The sequence below is a fragment of the Perca fluviatilis genome, chromosome 23 (assembly GCF_010015445.1).
Source record: "Perca fluviatilis chromosome 23, GENO_Pfluv_1.0, whole genome shotgun sequence".
Lineage (NCBI taxonomy): Eukaryota > Metazoa > Chordata > Actinopteri > Perciformes > Percidae > Perca > Perca fluviatilis.
The window spans coordinates 17,092,884-17,116,549 of NC_053134.1; the positions used below are offsets into that span (position 1 = coordinate 17,092,884).

Sequence of the window (23,666 nt, forward strand, 5' to 3'; positions counted from 1 at the left end):
CAAATTATTCCTGAAAGAAATGTCAAATCGAGGGAATGTCATTTAATACATGTAGCCTAATGTAGATATGGCCAGTCTCATGGGGTAAATGCCAGTTCATTATTTACTATTCCAGGCCTTACTTGCAACTGATTAGATGTTTCTAGTCAGGAAGATGTCCTGTGTCACCTTTGTGTTTTATGGCTTGCATGCATTACTCTACAGTTAGCAGGAATGTGTGTGTGTGTGTCTCTGAGCATGTGCTAGGAGAAGATTGTTATCCAATAATTACGCACTGACCTTTGGTGTGATGGCAAAATGCAGGAAACAGATGGTTCAGTTAATCACACATAAACATGTGAACAACTATGATTATTTGTTCTTCTAAGGACATTTGGTGCAAGTACAAATGTGGTTTAGAGTTCAAAGTGTTGTGTGGTGTCAGCTTGCTATAGGTTTTTCGTGAGGAGGGGCGTGGCTGCTGTGTAAATCTGTGTGTGTGCTGTGGTGGTAAAAAATGATGATGGGGGCCTTATGGTTTTATCAGACTCTAGAGAAGTGTGTAAATGTAAGATAACTGCACCAGGCACAGAAACTCCAGTAGTGGAGCACATTAACATAAGAGAGCTGAAACTGATAACAGCAAAATCAAATTCATGGTTTCCTTGCAGTGGTTCACTGTAGCTCATGTGTTTGATTTAGAGGCTGCTGCTGCCAAACACACCAGTCATCCCTCTCTTTCTGTAGTAATGGCACAAGTTGTGTGTGAAAGCCCAGACATTCCTGCAGTTGTGTGGTAGGATTTCTCTATTTCTTTTACTGCCTTTTCTCTCTGTCTCTAACTCCTCTCCATTTATCTCCCTTTCTCTGGCCAGTAAAAATCGGTGGTTTCAGCCATTTGCTCTCTGTTAGCTCTCCTTCTTACTTTCCTTCCCTTTCCTCCTTCTATCCATTTGTGGGCCAGAGAGAAAACTGCCAGCACTGTTGGTGTGTGTGTGTGTGTGTGTGTGTGTGTGTGTGTGTGTGTGTGTGTGTGTGTGTGTGTGTGTGTGTGTGTGTGCGCCCTTGGGATGTGACTCAGTGTGCAATCTAAGACAGCCCCATATCATAATGACTGCTCATTACCTACCATGCTCTCATATAAAGATATATTTATACACCCGAGGACATAACCTCATCGCTCATCTACATAACAATTATGGCTGATTTTATAGGCCTCTTTGGAGCCATAAAGGAAGCTCAGAATTCACTCAGTTGCAGAAATGGCCTGGGTGAGAGACAGGTTGGGAAATTAGCCACTAGTTATATTGTTGCTGTGGCCTGTGAGTTTGTGTACCAATCTTTTTGGTAGATAGATACATAGATCAGTCATTGGTCCTGGTGTATTTTGTGCGGTTAGTTGGTTGAATAGCAGTAAAACTTTAAAGTCCCCTCCACTCAAAAAGGTTTTTTTCTGAGGATTATGTTCCCTAAAATGTCTGAACTTGACTATACTGACTTGTATCTGTGCAAGGTTGTTACTAGATAGATGTTTTCACATTCCTCTCCTGAAGAGGGAGTTGTTTGTGCAATTCCCTGAAATCTGAGATTCAAACGTACCGCAGGCAAACTTGAATATCCGTAATCCGTAGACCACCAACCATCGCTGTCTATTAAGCCAGAAAGCCAGCAACGTCAAACGTGAAACCTCCAACGCAGAGCGGACTGTCAGTACAGAGAGAGAAAACACACTGTCATCTAACAAGCTATCAAACAACTTAAACAAATAAAAGCTCACGGTCTCCTTGAGACGGCTGCCCCGCCATTCTTCTGTCTGAACCCGGCGTGAGGCTCAAACATGTTGGTCCATGGCGGAATCTCTCCGATGTTTCTAGCCATCTTGATGCGAAACCCCTAACCCTAACCCCTAAACACAGAACACAGAAATCTAGCATGTGAAATAACCCAAACAGATAATCAACTATAACTGGTTAACACAATCTACCCTTTGGGTTCCTCTAGCCAACAGTTAACTAGCTAGGACGACAACTCCCCTGATATCAAGAGGTTTACTTCCCAAGACTTCACTACGATGGAAATTATGTTTTTATACATCTATCAAAATAAAAAATAAAAACATATCAATGAGCCACACTGTTGCACTGGGATCTGACATGTTTTTTAATGATGATGAACATGGGCACTCTAGTTTATTTTGAGCCAGTCTCACATGGAAATATTCACAAACTCATCAAAACTGTAGCTGAAAATAGTCCCCAACAAATGTACTATTTTTTAGTTTACTAGTTTGCTAGTAGCCAAGGAGGACATGGAGGATTAAAAAAACATGATGGAGTCGCCGGACGACACACATTTCTAAGCATAGCCATGCTGAGAAACACAAAGAGTTTTGTGGAGCTGATAGTCTTAATTAGCTTTGTATCAACTCATTTGGCAATGGCTTGAATGTAGCGGACATTCATTAATATAAAGTAGTTACGCACTAAAGCTTTAAGGGAATCTTTTTTTTTAAATGATAGTAAATATTTGGAACCCGTTTTAAAGATTTAGGTCTTCTGTAGGTGTGAATGGGCTTGGAGGTGAGAACCACAGACAGGCTGGGTAAGTCTTGGAGTAAGGATTACTGACTATCAAATTGTTGGTTTTGGTCTTTTGGTGGAATATGTTGACAATACAAAAATAAAGTATATTGCCAGCCTTATCCTTTAAACAAGGAAACGTTGTCTATAATTATTGGGCCCACCACACATTAGGTGAGTGATAGCTAAGAGATAAGAGATAAGAGAGAGCAGTTCTTCTGAACAGTAAGAAGTGTAAATATAACTTAAAAGATCATCAGTGTTGCTTTCATCTTGACCAGTATAAACACAGCTCAGGTTACGATTACAAAAATACATATGCTAGTTTGCACACATCACTTAGGCTATGATCCAAAGCCATTTATGCAAAAGATAGCTTCAAATGCAACTACTTGAATGACTATCACAGTTGTTCAACAAACAATGCAAGCCAAACAGCTGAAACACTTCTCCTTTAATGTTTGTTCAAGACGGAAAATTGACCCTAAAACTTAAAATTGAACAAAAACAATTATTGAAAGTAGCACTCCTTTCTTATACTGTAGATGCAAGTAAAATTAATGCATGTAGATCATTTATAGAATTTAGTTAGACTAAGAATTGTCATTGTTAATAATATGCACACGCTGTATGGGTGCTAATATGGGCGCTGCTTAAACCTTGGTAGCTGAAAGTAGAAGGAAAAAAAGGCCTAATAAATTGCATGATGAGTCAACATTGCACAGATGTGATACTGTGATGCAGAATGTGTAAATAGTACAAGGACATTAAGGAAATGAAGATATGGGGAGTTTCACTCGAAACGGAGCCTAAATTTGTTATATAGAGTTTATTTGATTTAGGATAAATGAAAAGGTGAACTTGCTTGAATAGTTTGCTGCTATTTATACCTGAACTTTAAACTTGCCAAAAATAGCATGGAGTTAGATTTTTCGTCCATCTGTCAGTTGATTGTGCACAGCAGACTGCCCTTTGTGCCAGTGCACTTGACGCAAACCCAAAGTACATTTGCTTACGTGTGATAGCTAGAGCTTAATTACAGTTAATGATCGACCAATACAGCCACATTACAGCTTATCACAGCCTAAATGCGTTATCATCAATCATAAAAAAGGAGGGCCATGCTTTTGGATCAGGCTCAAATGCACACAGGTATGTCTTGTTGATTTCACTGTGTTGACAGATGGTTAATGTCCAGAGGGGAGATAGGCGGCTGGTGCTGACCATGCTGATTTGCTTCCCCTGCGATAGTGATATAATAGCATACAATTCTTACTGAAAACATCTGTTTTTTAAGCTTTTTTTCCTTAAAGGAACCAGCAAAATGTAGAGTCTCAATTACATTGTTAGCTCTTTAACTGTATTAAAAGATTTGAAATGAGTAAAATATTTGTTTATTTGTGAGAAAAAGTTCTTGGTTCAGTGGTTTTCCTTTCAACAGTGATGTACTTGATGTGACATTTGACTTGTGGTTTAGCAGGAGACAGACATGTTTTCTGTTCAAACTCGCCTCTCTCGCACACGTGCGCACGCGCCACACACACACACACACACACACACACACACACACACACACACACACACACACACACACACACACACACGCGCTTCACCAGTGCGTGGGTGCAGGTTTTGCTCTCGTTTGATCTGATGTATGCCAAAATTCGTCAGATGGAACCCTTTGCATGTGTTGCATGGTTCAAAATATTAGTCTCTAACTACAAACCAGATAAAAGAGTTGCTTTAAGAGTGAAAGTGTGTGGGAAGTAATAGCTTTTGGCCATGTGTGTGTGTGTGTGTGTGTGTGTGTGTGTGTGTGTGTGTGTGTGTGTGTGTGAGAGAGAAAGTGCATGGGCCTGGTAAATGTGTGGGCCATCAGTGACCCTGATACCACAGAAATTCTGACGTCTGTCTTCATTCTTTCTCTATGTATTTCTCTCACACCCTCAGAAAACGTTATGTCTGTCCATCTCTCAACATGCAGTAATGCTTCTCATGGCACACAGTGAGGAACAAGGGTTGCCAAGATTGTGCTATAACTCAAATGTTGCAAGTTTAATTCCTGCAACAGCCAGACTCCCTTATCAGATGAAAGGCATCAGAAAAAAAAAAAAAAAAAAAACCACATTATGTTGTTTAAAAATTTAATAAATTCTTGATTATGTTGAATGTGAACATGGGATAAATGGGGGTGAGATTGAAAAGGGGATGTTGTCTGCTTGGTTGGTCCGGGAGGATGTAGCCTACTGGAGCCCGGTTGGAGTGAGACTCAGTGTGGGGTTCCGTCTTAGGTGTTTTCACCCGAGCAGATTTTGGACTCCCCGGTGTCTAGAATGAGAAATGAGAACGATATGCACCGGGTTGAGTAGGAAGGGGTGGTGGAAGAGGGGATGAAGGAATGAGGTAGGGGGAAGGTTGAGGTATCGAAGTGAAAGGGTGGGTGAGTTGAGAAGTCGGGGACAAACAGCACTGAGTGGGTTGGCGAGGAATATAAAGGCTTGTCAGGTGATTAGAGGTGTGGTTGAGGCGTGGCCCTGCTCCGATCCTAAGTTAATTCATTAACTTCAGATCTCACCTGCTGAGTTTAATTATTCATATTTGTATTATTATCGAGAGAATGGACTAGAATACCTATTTTCAACTAATGCTCAAGGACTAATGCTCATCTTCTCCCTTAGCAAAATGCTGACACAAATCAATAGCAGCATGGAGCTGAAGCTGCAGATGTGATTTTTTTTAACATCTGTAAATCATCTCTCTTTGTAAACTGAGACTGCTAGGATAAATGTGGGCAGTGGAAGTGAACGGGATGCGCTTCCCTCTTGCTGAACTGGACTCCCAACTGTGGTTGTGGTTGCACTGGGCAGCTCCCAGGCCTGAGTGTGGGTTGTGTTTGTGCATGTTTAACTACTCCTCCAAACTTAAAGTTGGAGAGTAGTCTTGGGTCGGTTTTACTGTTCAAGGGAGTGACAAAGACTTCCAAAAACAAAAGAGGCCAAAAAGGGGGTAAAGTAGCTTAGCATCAACATTCTTTTTGGAGATATGGTCTGTTTTTTAGAGATAAATCCACCTTACCATCACATTTACAGCGTAGTTTAACTACTGTGGATATGTGGTCAAAGATTATGGTCAAAGTTTGCCCTTATTCAGTAAAATATCTCAACAACTATTGGATGGCTTGGCACAAAATTGGCTAGCTTCCCCATGAGGTTCACATTTGTGGTTTTAAATAAAATTGCCTCAACAACTATTGGATGGATTGCCACGAAATTGTGCACAAACATTCATGTCCTCAGGATTAATTCATCACAATGTTGGTGATCCCTGACTCTTCATCTAGCACCATCATCAGATCAAAGTTTCAATTTGTCCAATATTTTGGTTTACGACCAAATATCTGCCTCGGCTGTACTTTGCTTTTGGTGCTAATTAACAATTTTTAGCATGAGAACACGTTTAACTGAGATACATACATTTAGCAATACTGTACATGCTAAACATCAGCATGTTAGCATAGTCATTGTGAGCATGCTGACATTAAGTGCTGTGACTAAGTACAGCCTTACAGAGCTGCTAGCATGGCTGTTAGCCTTGAAATGATATGATGAAGGTTAAGAGTGTTACAATAAAGAAAAAAATGGGCTACGTTCCATAGCTAGAAAGTTCCAGCTGCTTCTAAGAATTTATGGCCTTCTCCCACTGGGTTTCAGTAGATTTGTTGGTCAGCTAGGGTCATACATTTATATCCACAGTCAAAAACACACACACACACACACACACACACACACACACACACACTGGTGTCAACTGGAGGGCAAGTTGGTCTTCCCTGTTCAGATTCAGAACAACCCGACCCTGAAACTACAGCCTTTCACCTACCCTGCCCTTGAGTGTTAACCTCAATGTGTTTGCATGTATAAAAACCAACGGAAAGAAACATGGAGGCGAAAGTGTACATGGTGGGGGTCCTGCCCCTGGTGAGCCACAGCATCTCGCTCTACTTTTTTTACTCATTCACACCTTCTAAGTTCAATTCAATTCAATTTTATTTATAGTATCAAATCATAACAAGAGTTATCTCGAGACACTTTACAGATAGAGTAGTAAGTCACATGAGCCTTGACATTCAGCACAGACGCTCTAATATCCAGTCTCTGCCATACCACCTTATACCACCTCGGCAGATGCTTTGATGACGGTCACATGCTAAACGTCTCTCTTAATACACTGTGCTATACATTAGGCACAGCAGGACGGCCCAGTTTCATCCCATCATCAGCAGTGTGTTCCAGGAAAATGAAAGGGGTAAAGGTTACATGCAAGGCCATGGTTATGGTAATGTTCTGCTAAGCCTAACAAAGAAGTCTGAATTTGTATGCAGTCAGAGGAAGTTCTTCATGTGAGGCTGAACTCATAGCTGAAATGGCCTATGATCACTGAAAAGGACCACGGACAAGATGCTCAAACTTTGAAGTTGATAGTTTTATCCTATCGACTACAGTAAGGAAGTGCAGTCTACTTTTTCATTTCTGTAGAACACTTTCCAAAGCATACTACATACGATTACCATATAGCACAGTAATGTAATCTAAATCTAATATAAAAGCACCACTGTACCCAGGTGCAGCCTCACCCGATGCTAGCATAGCAGCTAGCATTGCTGTTATGTGAGAAATAATCTAAACAGATCTCTGCATGGGAGTGCAGATTATGTAGGCAACAGGACAAGATTTTGGAATCGGAAGTGTTCTGGTTTTCGTTTGTAGACACGTTTGGAGTCCGTGTGGAGCAAAAGAGCCGCAACGCAAATGGTCAAAATGCAGACTCAAGACCCATTGTCTATCGTCTGATGGCAGCATTTTATTTATCTGCATTCATATGCAGATCTGCTTATAGAGAGGTCATTTCTCAATTCCAACTCCATTCTTGCGTCTTAAGTTGCTAATCGGACCTGGCGAACGGAAGAGAAAGTCTTGGCTAAACCGGAAACCCCCCGAAATAAATCATTATCAGACCAATATGCACTGGGTTCAGAGATTTTGTGAGAAATTACTAAATTCAAATTATTATTTTTACATTCTTGTTCATTGTTTCTCCTCTGGGTTTGGTTTTATGACAACATCAATTATGACTTAAGGCGCTGACACACCAACCCGATTATCGGCCGTCGGACAGTCTGGCGAGGTCAGTGACTCGAGTCTGTTCGGTGTGTTGCGTGCCGTCGTCAGTCGGAGGAACCGTCGGCATTCATTTGGGCGGATTTGACTTGCTGAATCGGCCAGCGGGCAGTTGGACTCAATGACCAATTACCGGAAATGACAAACGGGATGAGCATGACGAACGCCTCTTAAAATCTTACGAAAATCTTTTAAATGGACCTTTGTCGATCTGAAATGAAGACAGATTCAGCAACTGCATGGCCTTAAAATGTTTTCAGAAACACGTTTTGGTGAACTATTTTCATAAAATACGAGATCGTATTCCGAACGAGCCGCCATTATGGTCGGTTTTGAAATGTGACACGTTCGTCCAATCAGCTGCCGGTTTTCATTTTTTGGGTGACAATACAGATGAGCGCCGCCTGCTGTTATGGAGACGTATTACGCACAGAACATACGCTCAAGTCAGCGTCGCTTGGGTGTGTTCCGAGGCACTTTTTTGACCTTGGGGAGGAGTCAGTCCTACTGCCTTTTCTGCCAACGTTCGGCCGTCGGGTTGGTGTGTCAGAACCTTAAGATGTTTTCAGCAGTCGACTGTCAAGTCTTGGAGGTTGGAAAGTTGTTGAACACACCAACAAGGAGAGGCTTCAAACTAGCTAACTTTTAACAACTGCAATTTAATATAACATTGTCTAGAAAGTAAAATAAAAAAGGAATGCACATTGTGATGGATTTTCTGTCTCAAGTGAGTTCTAAGTTGCAGTAATTTGATTTCCACATTATGCTGATGTGAAACTAAAGGCTTTGGACTTGGACAATGGTTGGTAGTAATATGAAAGGCATTTGAAGGGACACCAAAATAAAAACCCCAAAAAAACAACACACAAAACACAAAAAGCCTATAGTCAAAAAGATGTTGCTTTTTAAAGCTGCTGAGATGACTTGACTATGAAATGATGAACTGAATAAAATATGACAACTTTTGTGAAAAGAGAAGCATACTGTTCATATGTCCTGATATTTTTGACTCAAAAAAACATGCGAGCCTCCCTGACCCTCTTTTAGAAGAAAACAATCACCCCGCAAGAGATTCAGTCTTTAACATTTGGCCCCGCAGTGGGTTGTGACCTGAGCTCACCCAATCACAGCAACAATCACACACATTAGATGAGTTTGCTCTGCCCTCACCCTGACCTGTGAGTGCTGATACTTCCTGTAGCCACACATCTGTCCTCAGGTCAAACATTACTCACCGCCAAACAACCCTCAGTTAGGGGTCAACTGTTCAGATATCATCCACGGTCAGATTTCATTTCAAAGCTGTTTACTTTTTTGCAAGTTGCAAACACTCTGCCTGTCAACAATAGCCTGTCAAATAGGCCTACAGTTATATCTTACCTAAGCCAAAGAAGTGTGGAGGTCTGTGAATCACACTTTTTACTTAGACAAATACATGCTCACATACACTAATCTATATGCAAACACACATGTACAATTAGATAATCTAGGTAATGATTAGAGGAAAATTCTCCCTTATTGCATTCCAGAATGGATTTCGCAATGCTATAGGTGAGGGCAATTCTTTTTAAAAATCCTATTACTGCCTCAGCACACACACAATAAATTCAAACACACACTTGGGAGTAACGTTGTGGCTGTCTGGCTGTCTGAGGCTCGCGTGCCATCTCCCAGCTGCCTGATGTATACACGGGGGGAAAAGACCGCCCCCGGGTTATTAGTTAGAGCAAGAGTCACCTCAGCAGCTGATTGTTGCCGTATTTCAACCGAGTTGTTGTTCCTCCCTCCTCACAGACACACGTCATCGAACCCTCAGGGCCAGATGAAATAAATCAAAGGCATGTGACTCGCAAAAGGGATGGAAGTGGGGCTGCAATGGTGTGTTAATGTGTGTGAGTGTGTGCGCGTTTGTTTGTTTGTGTTTGTTTGTTTGTTTGTTTGTGTGTGTGTGGGGGTCTTAAAACTCAAGAATACATTAAGTTTGTTTTCATGACATTAATACAGTGGATTCATCATTCAACAGATCAACAGATACACCATTTATTGTATTTTTAAAGTAGTTGCTCAGAGTTTGCAGTCGTATAGTCTATATCCACGACGTTCCACATCCGGGATTGCTCCGGTGCTACAGGAAATTCCGCCGGATGCATGTATTTTCGCCGATTTCCGTTTCCTTCCGCTTTCTTTTTTGTAGCATTTTAAACTCCGGTGGATTTATGAGGACTACGGTTAACTGCTCCCCAGATCTCTGCATGGCAAATTGAGACAGCTAGCTAGACTATTTGTCCAATCTGAGTTTTCTCTCGCACGACTCTTCTGCAGGGGCTCCATGTGGACCTTAGCGCCGTCCATGACGATTGTGATTGGTTTAAAGTAATGCCCAATAAACCAGAGCACGTTTTTCTCCCATCCCGGAATGCTGTGTGGACTAGCCCGATCCTCCTACGCTCCGCAGCGTGTGAATGGTCTAGCAAAGCGAGACTAGCAGTCTTATCAAACCACACTTGCGGTTACCTCCTCTAACCACAGGTGTCGCCAAATCAACCAGAACTAAAAGCTTCAGGATGACAAATTTAATTTTGCTATTAAATGCTAAACACTGTCAGTCTGCACAGAAAACTTAATTTCTATAAAGACATCAGTTTTCTGCTTCTCTTCACTTTATCAAAGGGCATTTGTATGCGTTGGTAGAGAAGATAGAAGGCCTGCACCGTGTTGGTGACCCCTGCTGCAAGGCAAATTAAACACTCCAGTGCTGTAGCAGCAGACTAGCCAGCATCTGAGGCCACACAGCCTGGCCGCATGAGTCACACAGTCCCAAGCAAAACCGAAAAGTGTAAAAACTTCACATTGGCAGATTAGTTTGTTTACATCCTGCACTGGACGTGATTTGGCCAGGCTACAAGAGCCTAGACAGCCAAAAAGGCAGACTTCTTTTTCCTCCCTTTAACTTAATCCTTCACTGCCTCTTTCCTTCTTTTTCTTTCTTCCCTCCAAACTATCCTCACTTCATCTCTCCCTCTCTCACTGCTGCCAAGAGCACATGACCATGAGGCAGAGTGAAGCGGAAAAATAAAGCAGCCCTGCACTTGTAAAAATTTAAATAAAATAAAAAAAAAAAAAAAATCAGACAAATTATTAACAACACCAAACAGATGGGGAAGTTGTATTTCCAGAATAAAAACAAGACATTCGTGAAAAAAAACCCACTCCTTTTCCCTCCAACAGTTTGCCAAATATGAGCTCATTTTTTTGTAGGCCCTCTGCTGAACATCTATTCATAGCGTCAGCTCCAAGATGTCAGGCTTTTATGACCCATTTCTCCTCTCGTTATCTGCAGCAACATTTAGAGGCCTGCTTATTTAACGCTGGATATATGGAAGTGTTTTCCTGACTTGGAACCAAACTTAGGACGGCTCACAGTGAACCAGTGTGTACAGGGACTGATTAAACTCTTCATACTTCTCAAAAAGTAGAAGTAGTTAAAGTCAACATGTCCCTGCGGCTTTGTGTACATGTATCTTTTTCACACCAAGCTAGAGCATAATGATGAACAAGGTCAGTCTAGGGTAACACCCACACACTTTATCAGGAGTGTTTTTGAGATCATGCCTGGCTCAGCTCTCTGAAAGTACTCATGTCATGTCTGCATCATGGCATACTACAAGATCTGCTGCCTCTCTTCCTGCACCACCGTGAGGTCAAAGGTGAAAAACCTTGCTCTCTGAAACATTTCTCCCTCTCTAAATCAAGAGCTGCGTTCTACTACTGTTTGTTAAACCTTTATATCCTCCCACAACGTTTCATCTTAATATTCATGTATCATGGCAGAACTCCCCAAAGCTGGCACTAAAGGGAACTGCAACAGGTTCGCAATGAGCTGACAGTACCTAACAAAGCAAGTGATGCCCCCTTTTAAAAACTCTGCACAGGTGATTTGAGTTCTTGCCAAATGCCCAACAACTAATCAGGGAGACGTCAATCATGTGTGTACGTGCCCACGGAGTCCTGAGAAAAGATCTATTCAGGTCAACTAAATGAAAACACCTGTGTTGGCGAACCAGTAGCCTTTTTAAATAGTATCTTAAATCCTGAATTAAGGATTAATACAGACATTTCACATAGTGAGAAGTTCTAATTTGTTTTCCCCACAGACTTTGTTCTTTAATCTTTTTAACACTCCCAGTTACCTCAAAAATATCTTCTGAGCTCTGATTCTGCTTGGACTGTTGATGTTTGCCTTCACGTGGACACCAATCAGCACAGTGTGATTGTAACCACCTGAAAGTCCTGGGCCCAAATCAGGATCAGGCCCAAACAGCCTGATTCTAATCTGAGAAGCTGGACCTCATGGTCACATTATGTTTTCGAAAAGATCATTTATCACAAACATACGTTGGTGCTACCAAACCAAAAAAAAAAAGTTTTTAGTAATATTACCCCTCTATGTAAGTTGCATCTTTCTGGACACTGATTTTGACTTTGTAATACTGCTTTTTGCTTCATGTATTGTTTTCATTATACTGTAGAGGAAATTGGCATTTCAATGATCAGAACTTACCCTCACTTACATTACATGTCATTTAGTTGACACTTATATCCAAAGCAACTTACAATTGCTATATATCAGAGGTTGCATGCCTCTGGAGCAAGTAGGGGTTAAGTGTCTGGCTCAAGGACACATTGGGAGTTGAACCCAGACCTCCCACACCATAGACATGTGTCATATCCACTGCGCTATCACCACCACACAACAAATGTAAGCTAAATGTTACGAGTCAGTTAAACGCATAAAGGACTTTTCCTAACGTGAAAGGCTTATTTCACTAGACAAATGAGGGTCATAATTTGTTCATTGAATGTACTCTACATGCTATGTTGTATGTATCTTGACTGGGGTGACAGAATGGAAATTTTAGCTTAGCTTAGCATAAACGCACGGGGCAACCTGGGTCCATCCAAAGGTAACAAGTCCTGCCTACCTAACACCTCTAATGGCCTAATTGATGTGGGCACAAATTATCTAAATTTGATTGTAGTTGCATTTTTAATTCGGGAATTATGTTAATGCCGAACAGGCTATGCCTTTAATTGCAGATGAAACGAGACATAAGAAAAATGCTCTGCTCATTCATATGTTATTCAATGCATTTGGAGAATGATGAATTAGTGGTGAAAAATTGTAAAAAGCCATAACTATGTTGGGTTGGAATGGGCATGGTCTACACTGATACATTTTTCTTGAATCAAGGTTTCCTTGAAAAAAGAATTGTGCTTCGTCTTTTCCCAGATCAGTTATGACTAGGGCTGGGTACCGTTTGGATTTTTACGATTCCGATGCCAAACCGGTACTTTTAAAACGATTCCGATTCCCAAACCGATTCTTGAAAACTGAAAAGTGAATGGTTAATATGCTTTTACGTCCGTTTTGGTGAGCTCAAAGGGAAAATATGGCATTTTAAAAGTAGCCTATATTTACGGTAGCTAGCTAACAGTAGAATACAGAGAAAGGGTGATATTTTTACGTTCGTTTCGGAGCAACAGAGGGAAAATATTTCAGTTGACACAAATTTCGGTTCCACAGTCGGAACCGAACTTTTTGGAACCGGGTTTCGGTACCCAACCCTAGTTATGAAGCAAATGTCAAGTGCTTTATAAAATGCCACATGGTGCCGCTATTGTGTCCAAATCAGCACAAAAAAACGAATGATGATTTGTTTCAACTAAATTTGATTGAAATCTATTAAAGTTGCTCTAAGCGATGTCACACCACAAACATTTTTGTCACATAAATAAAACATCTCCTCACTTACTGCTAGCTGCCTGCCCCCTGAACACACTGTAAAAAAAAAACGTGATCTCTGTAGACCTGAGGCTTGTACTACGAAGCAAGATCAACATGGCCTGGATTTATTTATTTGGCTTCACCAAACCTAAGAACCGCGGTCCCGCATAAGCTGTGTCACGACGGTGGTTAACAACTAGTTCAATCAACCCAGGGTTTCCCAATCCAGTGGCGCGCGCGTTCACATAAAGAGGCGGTGTTTGCACAGCACGACCAAACGCAAACATCTACTAGGGCCGCATGTTTTATATAAGAAGAACAAATTACAATTCTACATAAATATGAAGAACACAGATTTACAGGGAAAACGCAATACAGTCACTGCTTCCTAAAACAGGAAGGAAAGCTGGCAAAAAAATAGCTGATGCTGTAGATGCGTAAATCACAACTCTTATAGCACTTCCCCATCAGTCAGGACCAAGATCTGACCATAATTACACTTGTGCTTTCCATAAACTGTTGTTGCTTTAGCCTTTTATTTCAGTTGCAACCCTGGCAGTGGAAGCGATCGTGAGAGCAAATAAAAATATAAAAACATAATTCAAACCGATGTGCACATTGGCGACACACGGCTCAAGAAGCCGACAAATAGCCGATATGTAATTCCCTCCCATTAAAATATATATATTTCATAAAAATACCCATCAGGGAATGTTAACGGGGTTGTCGGTCTCTAAATGTTTTAACTTTTATGAGCGCACCCCTTTCTCCCCCTCTCTCTCTCTCCCCCTCTCTCTCTCTCTCTCTCTCTCTCTTTCCGCGCACAGAGCTCCGCCTGATCTTCTAAGAACAGGGACGCCGTTATCAACCGAGTATTGATTTGTCAGTAGGCAGTGCTTTTACACCGGTTGATCTCTGATCTCCAACTTAACCTGCTCCCGACCAGGTTAGGCGTCCAGCATAAGTTACCACGGCGATTGAACCCGTTAAGAACTAATCCACCGTCGTGGTACAGAAAATCCTGGGTTGAACCTTAAGTTAGCTCGTTAACACCAAATCCTGCTTTGTAGTACAGGCCTCAGGCTCCACAAACAGCAACAAAAACAAACTGGCTAACATGCACCACCAAACATAACAAACAGAGTTCCAGCGTTCCAGCCAATAACCGACAAGAGGGATTGGTGTTGAGGGTTGGGGGTTAGTGCGCGGAAGCACGGAAGGGAGGGGACGGGATGGGGAGGAGGGAGGGGCGAGCTAGCCTGATTTTGTTGACAATACTTTGAACGTCAACAAGAAGTAATGTCACCCAACATTGCTTAGAGCACCTTTAAGCAGTACACAAAACAAAGACACAGGACCCAGTTCAGACAGACACACAAACGAACAGGATTAAAGTGGAAGTGATAAGATACAAAATGATGGATTTTCTTTGTGACACACATACACAACACATATTTGCACTACTTTTCAAGACATCATTATGTCAATGCTGACATTTAAACAATTTTAAAGGTTCCATATTGTAAAAAGTGAGATTTCCATGTCCTTCTGATTATAACGCTGGTAGAGGTGTTTTATAAATACTTCAATCAAAGCGCTCAATCGACAATGCATACAGGCTGTATTCAGAAATACATAAATATATATAAATATATATATATATATATATATATATATTTATATATTTATATATATGTGTATAGGTAGGAAGTGCCGCTACAGTGCCGTCATTCCCCGGCTGCAATGACGATGCAGAGACTCTGAGAGCCAGATGCAAAAGACAACACTACAGTAAATAATCAGCGCAGACTGGACTTTTTGGGAGTGGGCCTTAAAGCGACAGGCACTAAAATGGATCGTTTCAGACAGAGGATGAATACAGGTATATTTAGACAGACGGTATGAGAAAAATAATGCATTTTTTTAAATAAATTAAAGCATGTAAACATGTTCTAGTAGAAAACAAAAATATAAGTAGGAACCTGAAAATTAGCATAATATGGAACCTTTCTTTTGAACACAAGAAATGTCAAATGACAGCATAATGTTATGCTTTCATTTGACATTTCTTGTGTTCAAAAGTAACAAATGTATGTTGTCAAAAAAGAGAACGCCAATGTGTTAAAAGTGTTGCAATCCTCTCTCAAAGTTTAGAAAAAGGCCATGAGCTCACTAGTAATTACTGCAGACGCACACACAGCCAGTATGAGATATTATAGAAATAGCTTTCTCTCTCACTCACTCACTCTGTATTTGACTCCTACATGCTGGTATCAACAGGAAAGAGGCAGCCAATGAAACTAATTGGGTGGTGTGTGTTTTATGAAAAGAACAGCCTGTACTGTCCCGGGATCCCTCCCACAACTCTCTGACTGGCTGGCTCCTAAGTGGTCTGCTTTTCTTCTCTCTGCTGTGATTGGAGCCAGGGAAAGCCAATAACTAAAAACTTTTTTTCCCCTTTTTTCCTGAGGACGTACCCTTGTTGTTTTCAACTTTGGAGGCAGAGCTAGGCTGAGACGATCCAGCACAGTCACAGCCTGCACTCACAATCACAGCCTGCTCTCTAGTGCTGTGTCTGCACTCAAAATGTAGCCTGCATGGTGTGCTGGATTATAGTCCAATAACACAAATTATATCATTTAATTATACCAAATACTACTAGTCCAGCTGCAACTCCATAGCAAATAGAGATTATATTTGCAAAGTATGGGACGGTTATAGAAATGCTTTGGTAGTTAGGGTCCTACAGAAATAATTTCTTAATATTTTCACAAATTGTACATATTATAAAAGGTCAGTAAAACCTTGTTATTTATAAATGGTTATACTGTTGATAAGTTATGGTATAGATACTGATCCTATCGCTGCGGTGTGCTGGGTCATTCCTCAGACTGAAGAACTCATTAAACCTCAGTTGTATCTCCATCAGGTCTTTGTGGAAGACTGTATCACTAAGATCAGTCTGACAGTTTACATGGGCTCATCAATTAAAAGCTAAAGTGTTTGTTAAGGGTGGAGTGGTTGTGTGCTTTGGAATTAAATATATTAAGCACATGCATTTATTACACCAGTGTTACTTTTTAATCAAACTGCAGATTGAAGAAGAGAAAAAAAATACAAAACACACAGGATATGAAATCGATTATTAGGCTCAGTTTTGCAACAGTTTATTTATCTTAAAAATTAAAATATATATTTACAAAAATTGTCGCTTTGGGAAGCTATACATACACCCACAACAAAAAGCTCAACATAAATAAGTTAGTATAATTTTTTCAGTGTTTTTAAAAAAAAAAAAAAAAGGTACACTACAAAGTTTTACACCAAACGAGGCAGTGTCACTTTGTTTTTCTGCCCTCAAAAAAAAAAAAGAAGAGAAATCAACAATAGTGCAATTACATGTTCCACATGAATTCAACACCACAAAGACAAATCTTTGATTCACATATTTGCATAAGTAGCCCAGTGCAGTAACATATTTTATTTATGTTAACCTGGACTACACCGATTATTACAAGGGGCGGATTATGTGACCTAAAAGTCACTAAAATATAAACCTAATTTAAAAAATAAAAGCTAATTCTTAGGATTATTAGCAAATACTGTTACAATTTGGTTGGATATTGCTCAGCAGTTTAGCTCCCACCCCTCCCCTCACCCCCAGAACAAAAAGGTTCAAACTTTGGCAAAAACAAAACAAAAAATACAATACAAAAAAAATGTAATAATAATTACATTCTAAGAAAAAAAATGGGTGAAAGAGGGAGAATATATTTGCATGTAAACTTTATCTGTCATGGCGGTTCCCAGTTAGATGGACCCTCATCTTACAGTGTGGCCATCTGGGCCTTCAAAAACAAGATTTATAACACTGGGACAAATAAAGCCATAGAAAAAGTGAAGACATTTTGTTTCCACACAACCCTGACTTTTGATATCTGCATTTTTTAAAACTTACATCAATTACCTGAATAATGACACAATATGACCACTTTAACAAAATAATATTTCTCTGTTGGAAATTGCACTGCAACTTCCCGAGTCAAAGTCACACACTTATTCAAAAACATTTAACGAAAGGTATGAAAAGCATAATATGCTTTTTTTTTATGTGCTACATCTGAAACATAGGTAGTAGATAAAAAAAAAGGGCAAAATCCATTTGCACAATGCTACATTGTCTGCTGCTTCTGAGGCAATTTAATTAAAATGAGTGCCAAAACTTGATAGTGTACATAATCAGTGCTTGTGCAGCCTCTCCTCCTCCCTTCTTTAGGAAAAGGCTGCGTTTTTTATATTTTCTCTCCCATCTGTCAGGTGATGAGAAAGGCTACAGTATTCCACCAGCAACAGGTCTCCCGCTCTGTGGGACACGAAGAGGAAACAGGCTGTTGAATGGTGCAATTGAAAAAGCAGTTGCTCATGCTTGATATCCCTCACACACACACACACACACACACACACACACACACACACACACACACACACACACACACACACACACACACACACGAAGAGTTGTCGAAGATAAAAGGAAAAAACAATACTCAAGTTTGAAGGGCTGATGACGTGTTGCTGTGTGCATGACAGAAATGTGTGTTTAGAGCTGTTACTGATGCTGATGATACACAATTAGCCTACACACAACTCTATTGGCGCCCAGTAGGCCTATAAAAGTCGATTGTTAGTTATTTTACACATTGAAACCCTTTATGTTATTACCGATTCAAATAACAATGAAATAGTGAGATGATGATTTCTAACCTGGCACTGCTTTTCACTGCACCTCCGCGCTCTTCTCGGACCTGCTGGGTCTCTCCTCCGCTGCTTTTACCGCCTGACTTCCTGCACCGTCCGACTGGTCTTCATCCTCATCTTCGTCGGTATGCGACCTTTTACTCTGACACTCGCTGGAGCAGGGACCTGGCAGACAAAAAAAAAAAAAAAGTTGTCAGGGTGTTGGTGTGTAGAGCTGCACGTCCACTTAAAAATATAAAAAGGCACCAGACATCCTCGGCAGCCTTGAGATTTATTTTACTACCGAGAATAGCCCGAGTTAGAAAAAAAAATTTGCAAAGTGAAATCTAATTAATAAGCGAGTTTAATCCCATAAACAAGCGCATTACATTGCCACACTCATTAATACGCTATTAAATCACGTTAACATCTGTAAAGAAAGATTTTTCCAGCACACTTTTGTTTGGGGGGTGGGAATCAACCGATCGTGGCCAAGGTTGATCCCCGGACACAACTGTTGCTTGGCGCCTCTGCATTGCGGCACAGCGAAACAAAAAATGCGTGGCAGCCTTAATAAGTCAAGGTAAATCACCTGAACGTCTTTTTCTCGAACCATCTCTGTGTGGTTGATCCGACTGGCGCTCACACCTCGTCTCGGCATCCTGCCGGTTGTTTTCGCCGGGGAAGTCCTGATCTCGCTGCTGGGGCCGCTGGCTCCCGTGAGGCGGTCGGACATAAAACTCCGGCGCGTTGCGGTCCTCCTGCCAGTCGTAATTGCGCGGAGCGAGCGGTGTCTCGTTGATGGGATCGAAATTGTACGTCTCCGTGAAACTCCGCACATCTTCCTGTATCGAAGCCGTCACATTCCTTTGTATCTCCGCTGGGTCAGGTCTGCCGAAAAGGTTTCTGCGGACCGAAGGTCTGACGTTGTCTGGCTGCCGCGCATCCACCCTCTCCAATGTCGGGCTCGCATTAGAAAGGCGAACATCTGACATTTTGTTGCACATATGACAAGGGTGGGGGGGTGGTGGGGGGAAACAAAACAAACAACAACCAAACCCTTTTAAACTTCTATTTCCAAGTAGTATTCCTTTAAAATGCAAAGTCACAGGGATGATGCGTGCATACTCCGCGCGTATCATCCAAAACGCGTACGCGCAAAAATGGAATAAAAGCGTCTCCAAGGGCGCAGGGGGGGAGTTTAAAAGAGCCACTCCTGTCAAGTCCGTAGTAAGACTGATGAAAACAACAAGTCAACTCATAACAGCCAACATGGCGTTAGAGGGAGCAATGAGTGAAGAAGAAAAGTTGACATCAAGGACTATTTAAACAGAGAAGGCGATTCATTGGTCTGCGCAGTAGGACCGCCCATTGAGCTCTCTTAAAGTCGAACAGGGGCAACAACAACACAGAGCTGGAATGGATTAACTGGTCCAATTAATCGGTTTGATTGGTTAAATACGTAAAGAGCAAAAGAGGCTGTGGTCATAATGGAGTGTATTATTTAGCTTTATCTTTCCATTAGTGCTTGATTTTTCCCAGCAGGGATCAGGTTAGACATTAACTGAACACCTACAGGTCAAAGATATCATTTGAGCTCATTAACTGCCATTTGTATCTCTGTGTGCAGTATCTCTGTAGATGTCCTGAACGAAAAGTGTGATAAGAAAACAAATGTATCTAGATTTACACTGATCTCACAGCAGGCGTACCTCACTGCGAGAGTACTAGGCTGAGGTCTTGCTCCAGGCTGGTAATACTATCACAGGAATCAATCATCAAATGATCGTTTGACTGCTGACAGATCTCATTGCTTGATCTGATTTGGTGTCACATAAATTATTTAGGCACCCTTGATTCAATCAGAGTAAATTCATTCAAGTTACAGCTTCAAGGCTATTGAAGGACAATGAGACACTAAAATGAGGTTTTATGCAGGAAAACAACAAAAAAGCCACAAATCTGCCTACCGGCACCCGATGACATCAGCTCTTGAGCAGAAAGCCTTCCGTCATTGTTGGCACGGTGCTTATCGCTGTCAGACTTTGCCACTGGTGCCACAGAGGTGGTTTGTGTGCTTCACTGGTTGTAATTGCTCTTGTGTGCTTTGAATTTAAATACCAAGGAAACAGCAAGTGGTGCAGCTTTAAAATACATATATAAAAAAAAAGACCTTGAAATACAAACAGAAATACAAACGGGGGAGGGGGGGGGGGGACTTACAATTGTAATTGATGTTCATGCCAAGACCCAAGTTATTGAATTTATTTTCTGTACATCCCAGGGCTCCATAGGAATCCTGGAGTAATTAAAGTAATGCATCTGCAATAGTAAGCATTCCTTGTGCCCAGTTCACTATGTCCCAACTTAAACCCAAGCGAATGTCGCACCGCATTCCTCTTCAGCATTTGCCAGTAAAAAAAAACAAAAAAACAATGGGCCTGCCTGCCTTAAAGGCCATGCTGTTTCAATTAGCCCTCGAAACTTCCAACATCTCGTGATGAATACAGCGAGGCCATCTGTTATATCGATGTTATCGCCGGGAATCACACTTAATCCATAATGTGTTTATGCTGCTGCAAACTGTGCACGATGTTGTACAGAGTGATCCCCTAGACGAAAACTGTTTTGATCAAAATGATTACGAGCAAGTGAGAAAGGGGGCAAGAGAACATTTTGTTTGGGTCAGATACAGAAAAATGTGTATTTAGAAAATGGGAGTAACTGTAACACTGCGAAGTGTAACAGAGTGGGATGATGCAACTGCTGCAGATTCTGTCACTAAAACAAAAGTTAGTTTAAACAAGTTAAACAGTCACAAAATAACAAAGAAAGGTCACTGTACATTTTTTTGTTTGTTTGTTGTTGTTTTTTAATAGTTTAAGATAACAGAAAAACTTTGTGACTCCACAGAAGTCAACAGTGCCCCCTCTGACCATAGACGCAGAGATAAGCTGGCTAACAGTGATGGTCATGTCAACAATAACGTGTCTATAGTTAGAGATAATTAGTCATAAATGTAAACATTAACATATGTTACTGAAAAGTCATGTTTTCTTATAAAAAAAAAAAAAAGGGGGGGTGTCATTAAAACACTGTACAACAGGCATCATTTATCAAGTGCAAGAATACATTATAGGTAACTTATTAATTTCTTAACATTGCAAGAGCAGTGGAGAAATGAATCTGGTTTTTAATCAGCCCAGCAACTGGTCTTGGGAAACGCTATTACCTCCACATCTTCTTTTGAGTCGTACATACTAATAATAATAATAATAATAATAATAATAATAATAATAATAATGATAATGTTAAAACAGTTGGTAAAAAGCCCAGAATAGTTGCTGAATTGGGCTGAACAAGCAATGGGCAAAAATTGACCATCATGGTTTAAGAATTAGAAATAAGTGGGGTGCCCGTATAGCTCAGTTGGCAGAACAGGCGCCCATATATAGAGGTTTACTCCTCAACGCAGCAGGCCCGGGTTCGACTCAGACCTGCGGGCCTTTGCTGCATGTCATTCTCCCCTCTCTCTTCTCTTTCATGTCTTCAGCTGTCCTGTCAAAATAAATGCCTAAAATGCCCCAAAAATAATCTTAAAAAAATAAGTGATAAGATAAGTTTGTTTTTTTTAACCTAAAATTCAGAGCAACTGCAGGGCAACTATGCACATACAGTACATGACTTCAGAATTTTAATTGGGAGCCATTTTTAATTGCTGCAAACCACTGTAGCCAGTAACCACAATCCATCAAGGGTCCAGCAACACTAGTCACACCCGTTGCTTGCTTCTAGTAAACTCTCTGGAAACAAAAACAAATAACACCCTGAAAGCTAATACAACAGTCTAACCTTACTAAGCATAACCTAGTACTTTACTGATGTGTGGAGTTCATTTTGCACTTAAATAAAAGGCATTTCTAGGATGTTCCAGTTTTTCATATAGAGTTTGGTTCAGTAGGACTTGGATAAAAGAGTGCCGGTAAAGCACCTTGGCACATTTAGGACGCTTTATATCACCAATCAAACATTTCTCTTCTATTGATGAGAATACTATGGACCTCTTGTCAGATGTCACGAGACGGCAGCCTTGGAGCTCTGCTTCTTCTTGGCCAGCTCAGCCTGGATTTGACGGGGGAACTGGTCCAAGTGCTTGCTCACACACTGCATGCAAAACCTCTTGGTGTAGAAAAGGCTGCAGTCCTGCGTGGAGAGAAAGCAGAGCTCAGCATCAATGCACTATTTTTACATAAGTACTGGATACGTTTTGTCACAATTATTCCAAGATGGAAAGACTATCGGTTTGTGAAACTGGCTCATTGATTCCAAGGACATCAGAGTCATAAAGTCCACTCAGCACATATATAGAGGCCACATGATGGCAAAGTCATCTGAGGAAAACATACAAACCACAGATGTTTGTTTTATCGCCAGTGACCAACAGGGTCAAGTCCTGTCAAGTGGGAAACTGTCACAGGAGCACAGCTTGGTTTTCAATGGACAAGTTAATGAGCACGCTGCTAAGTTACTTTATATCCGTGCATCTGGCATTAATGGATTCGATAACCTGAATTACATAATCAGTTCAATTTAAAGACGTCTTACCGATCCAACGCAGACACACATGCTGCACACGCTGCAGGTAGAGCCTAAAACAAGGAACTTTTCCTTGTCCGGACTAAAGGGGTCCTGAGTCACAAAACACTCCTCAAGCAACCTGGTGGACGACAGAAATGCACACATAAATTGATATATAACTGGACATAAGAAAGAGGTGTTTTTTTTTAAAGACAGTAACGTTATTTGCTATAAACGTAACGTGCACACCACTGTTAATGCCGCTGTGTCTAACGTTGAGACGGCATTAACCTTACATGCAGCCACGTAACGTAGCAGCTAACAACATGAGCTTTAGCATAGCTAGCTCCATAGCTCTAACCGAAACACTTTGCTTAATGTTCACTTACACAATGGCTCTGGTGTTTGGTGGTTTCTGGCCGACGTAAGTAAAGGGACTGCTTAAACCACACAACTGGCACGTAAATGTTTTTTGACGGGTCTCGCTCATAGTTTTCTCCATCTTTCAAAGCAGAGGAGCACAATAGTTACTTCCTGGTTTTCATATCGAGTCCAATCATCAATGTTGTTTCATGAAGTTTTAGCGCCACCTATTGGACTGGGGATGCAGAAGTATTAGGACGTTTCAAACTAATGCATGTGGAAATATATTTGTATAGAAAGTAGTTAAGTGAAGCAGCCACAATTATAAACATGGCTTATTTTCATAGTGAAAACTAATCCTTCGGTAACGTTTACAGCAGGTAGGCTACTTCAACGTGTAAGCACAGGTGTAATTAATTACTGTAATGGCTTGCTGGGACAATTAATGTTACATGGAACAAAGCTATC

General features: G+C 41.0%; 2 protein-coding genes across 2 annotated transcripts; both read right to left on the reverse strand.

Annotated features, from left to right (window-relative positions):
* Nucleotides 1-16,653: 16,653 nt before the first annotated feature.
* Nucleotides 16,654-19,560, reverse strand: LOC120553682 (cyclin-dependent kinase inhibitor 1B-like). The gene is made up of 3 exons (XM_039792344.1): nucleotides 18,850-19,560; nucleotides 18,285-18,443; nucleotides 16,654-17,883 (listed from the first exon to the last, which is right to left on the reverse strand). Exons 1-2 carry the CDS (start codon nucleotides 19,397-19,399, stop codon nucleotides 18,298-18,300), a joined length of 696 nt encoding a protein of 231 aa, XP_039648278.1. The 5' UTR covers nucleotides 19,400-19,560; the 3' UTR covers nucleotides 16,654-17,883; nucleotides 18,285-18,297.
* A 1,564-nt stretch (nucleotides 19,561-21,124) lies between these two features.
* cdpf1 (cysteine rich DPF motif domain containing 1) lies at nucleotides 21,125-23,570 on the reverse strand. Its single transcript, XM_039791082.1, has 3 exons — nucleotides 23,225-23,570; nucleotides 22,863-22,974; nucleotides 21,125-22,460 (listed from the first exon to the last, which is right to left on the reverse strand). Exons 1-3 carry the CDS (start codon nucleotides 23,335-23,337, stop codon nucleotides 22,332-22,334), a joined length of 354 nt encoding a protein of 117 aa, XP_039647016.1. The 5' UTR covers nucleotides 23,338-23,570; the 3' UTR covers nucleotides 21,125-22,331.
* Between the last annotated feature and the right edge of the window lie 96 nt (nucleotides 23,571-23,666).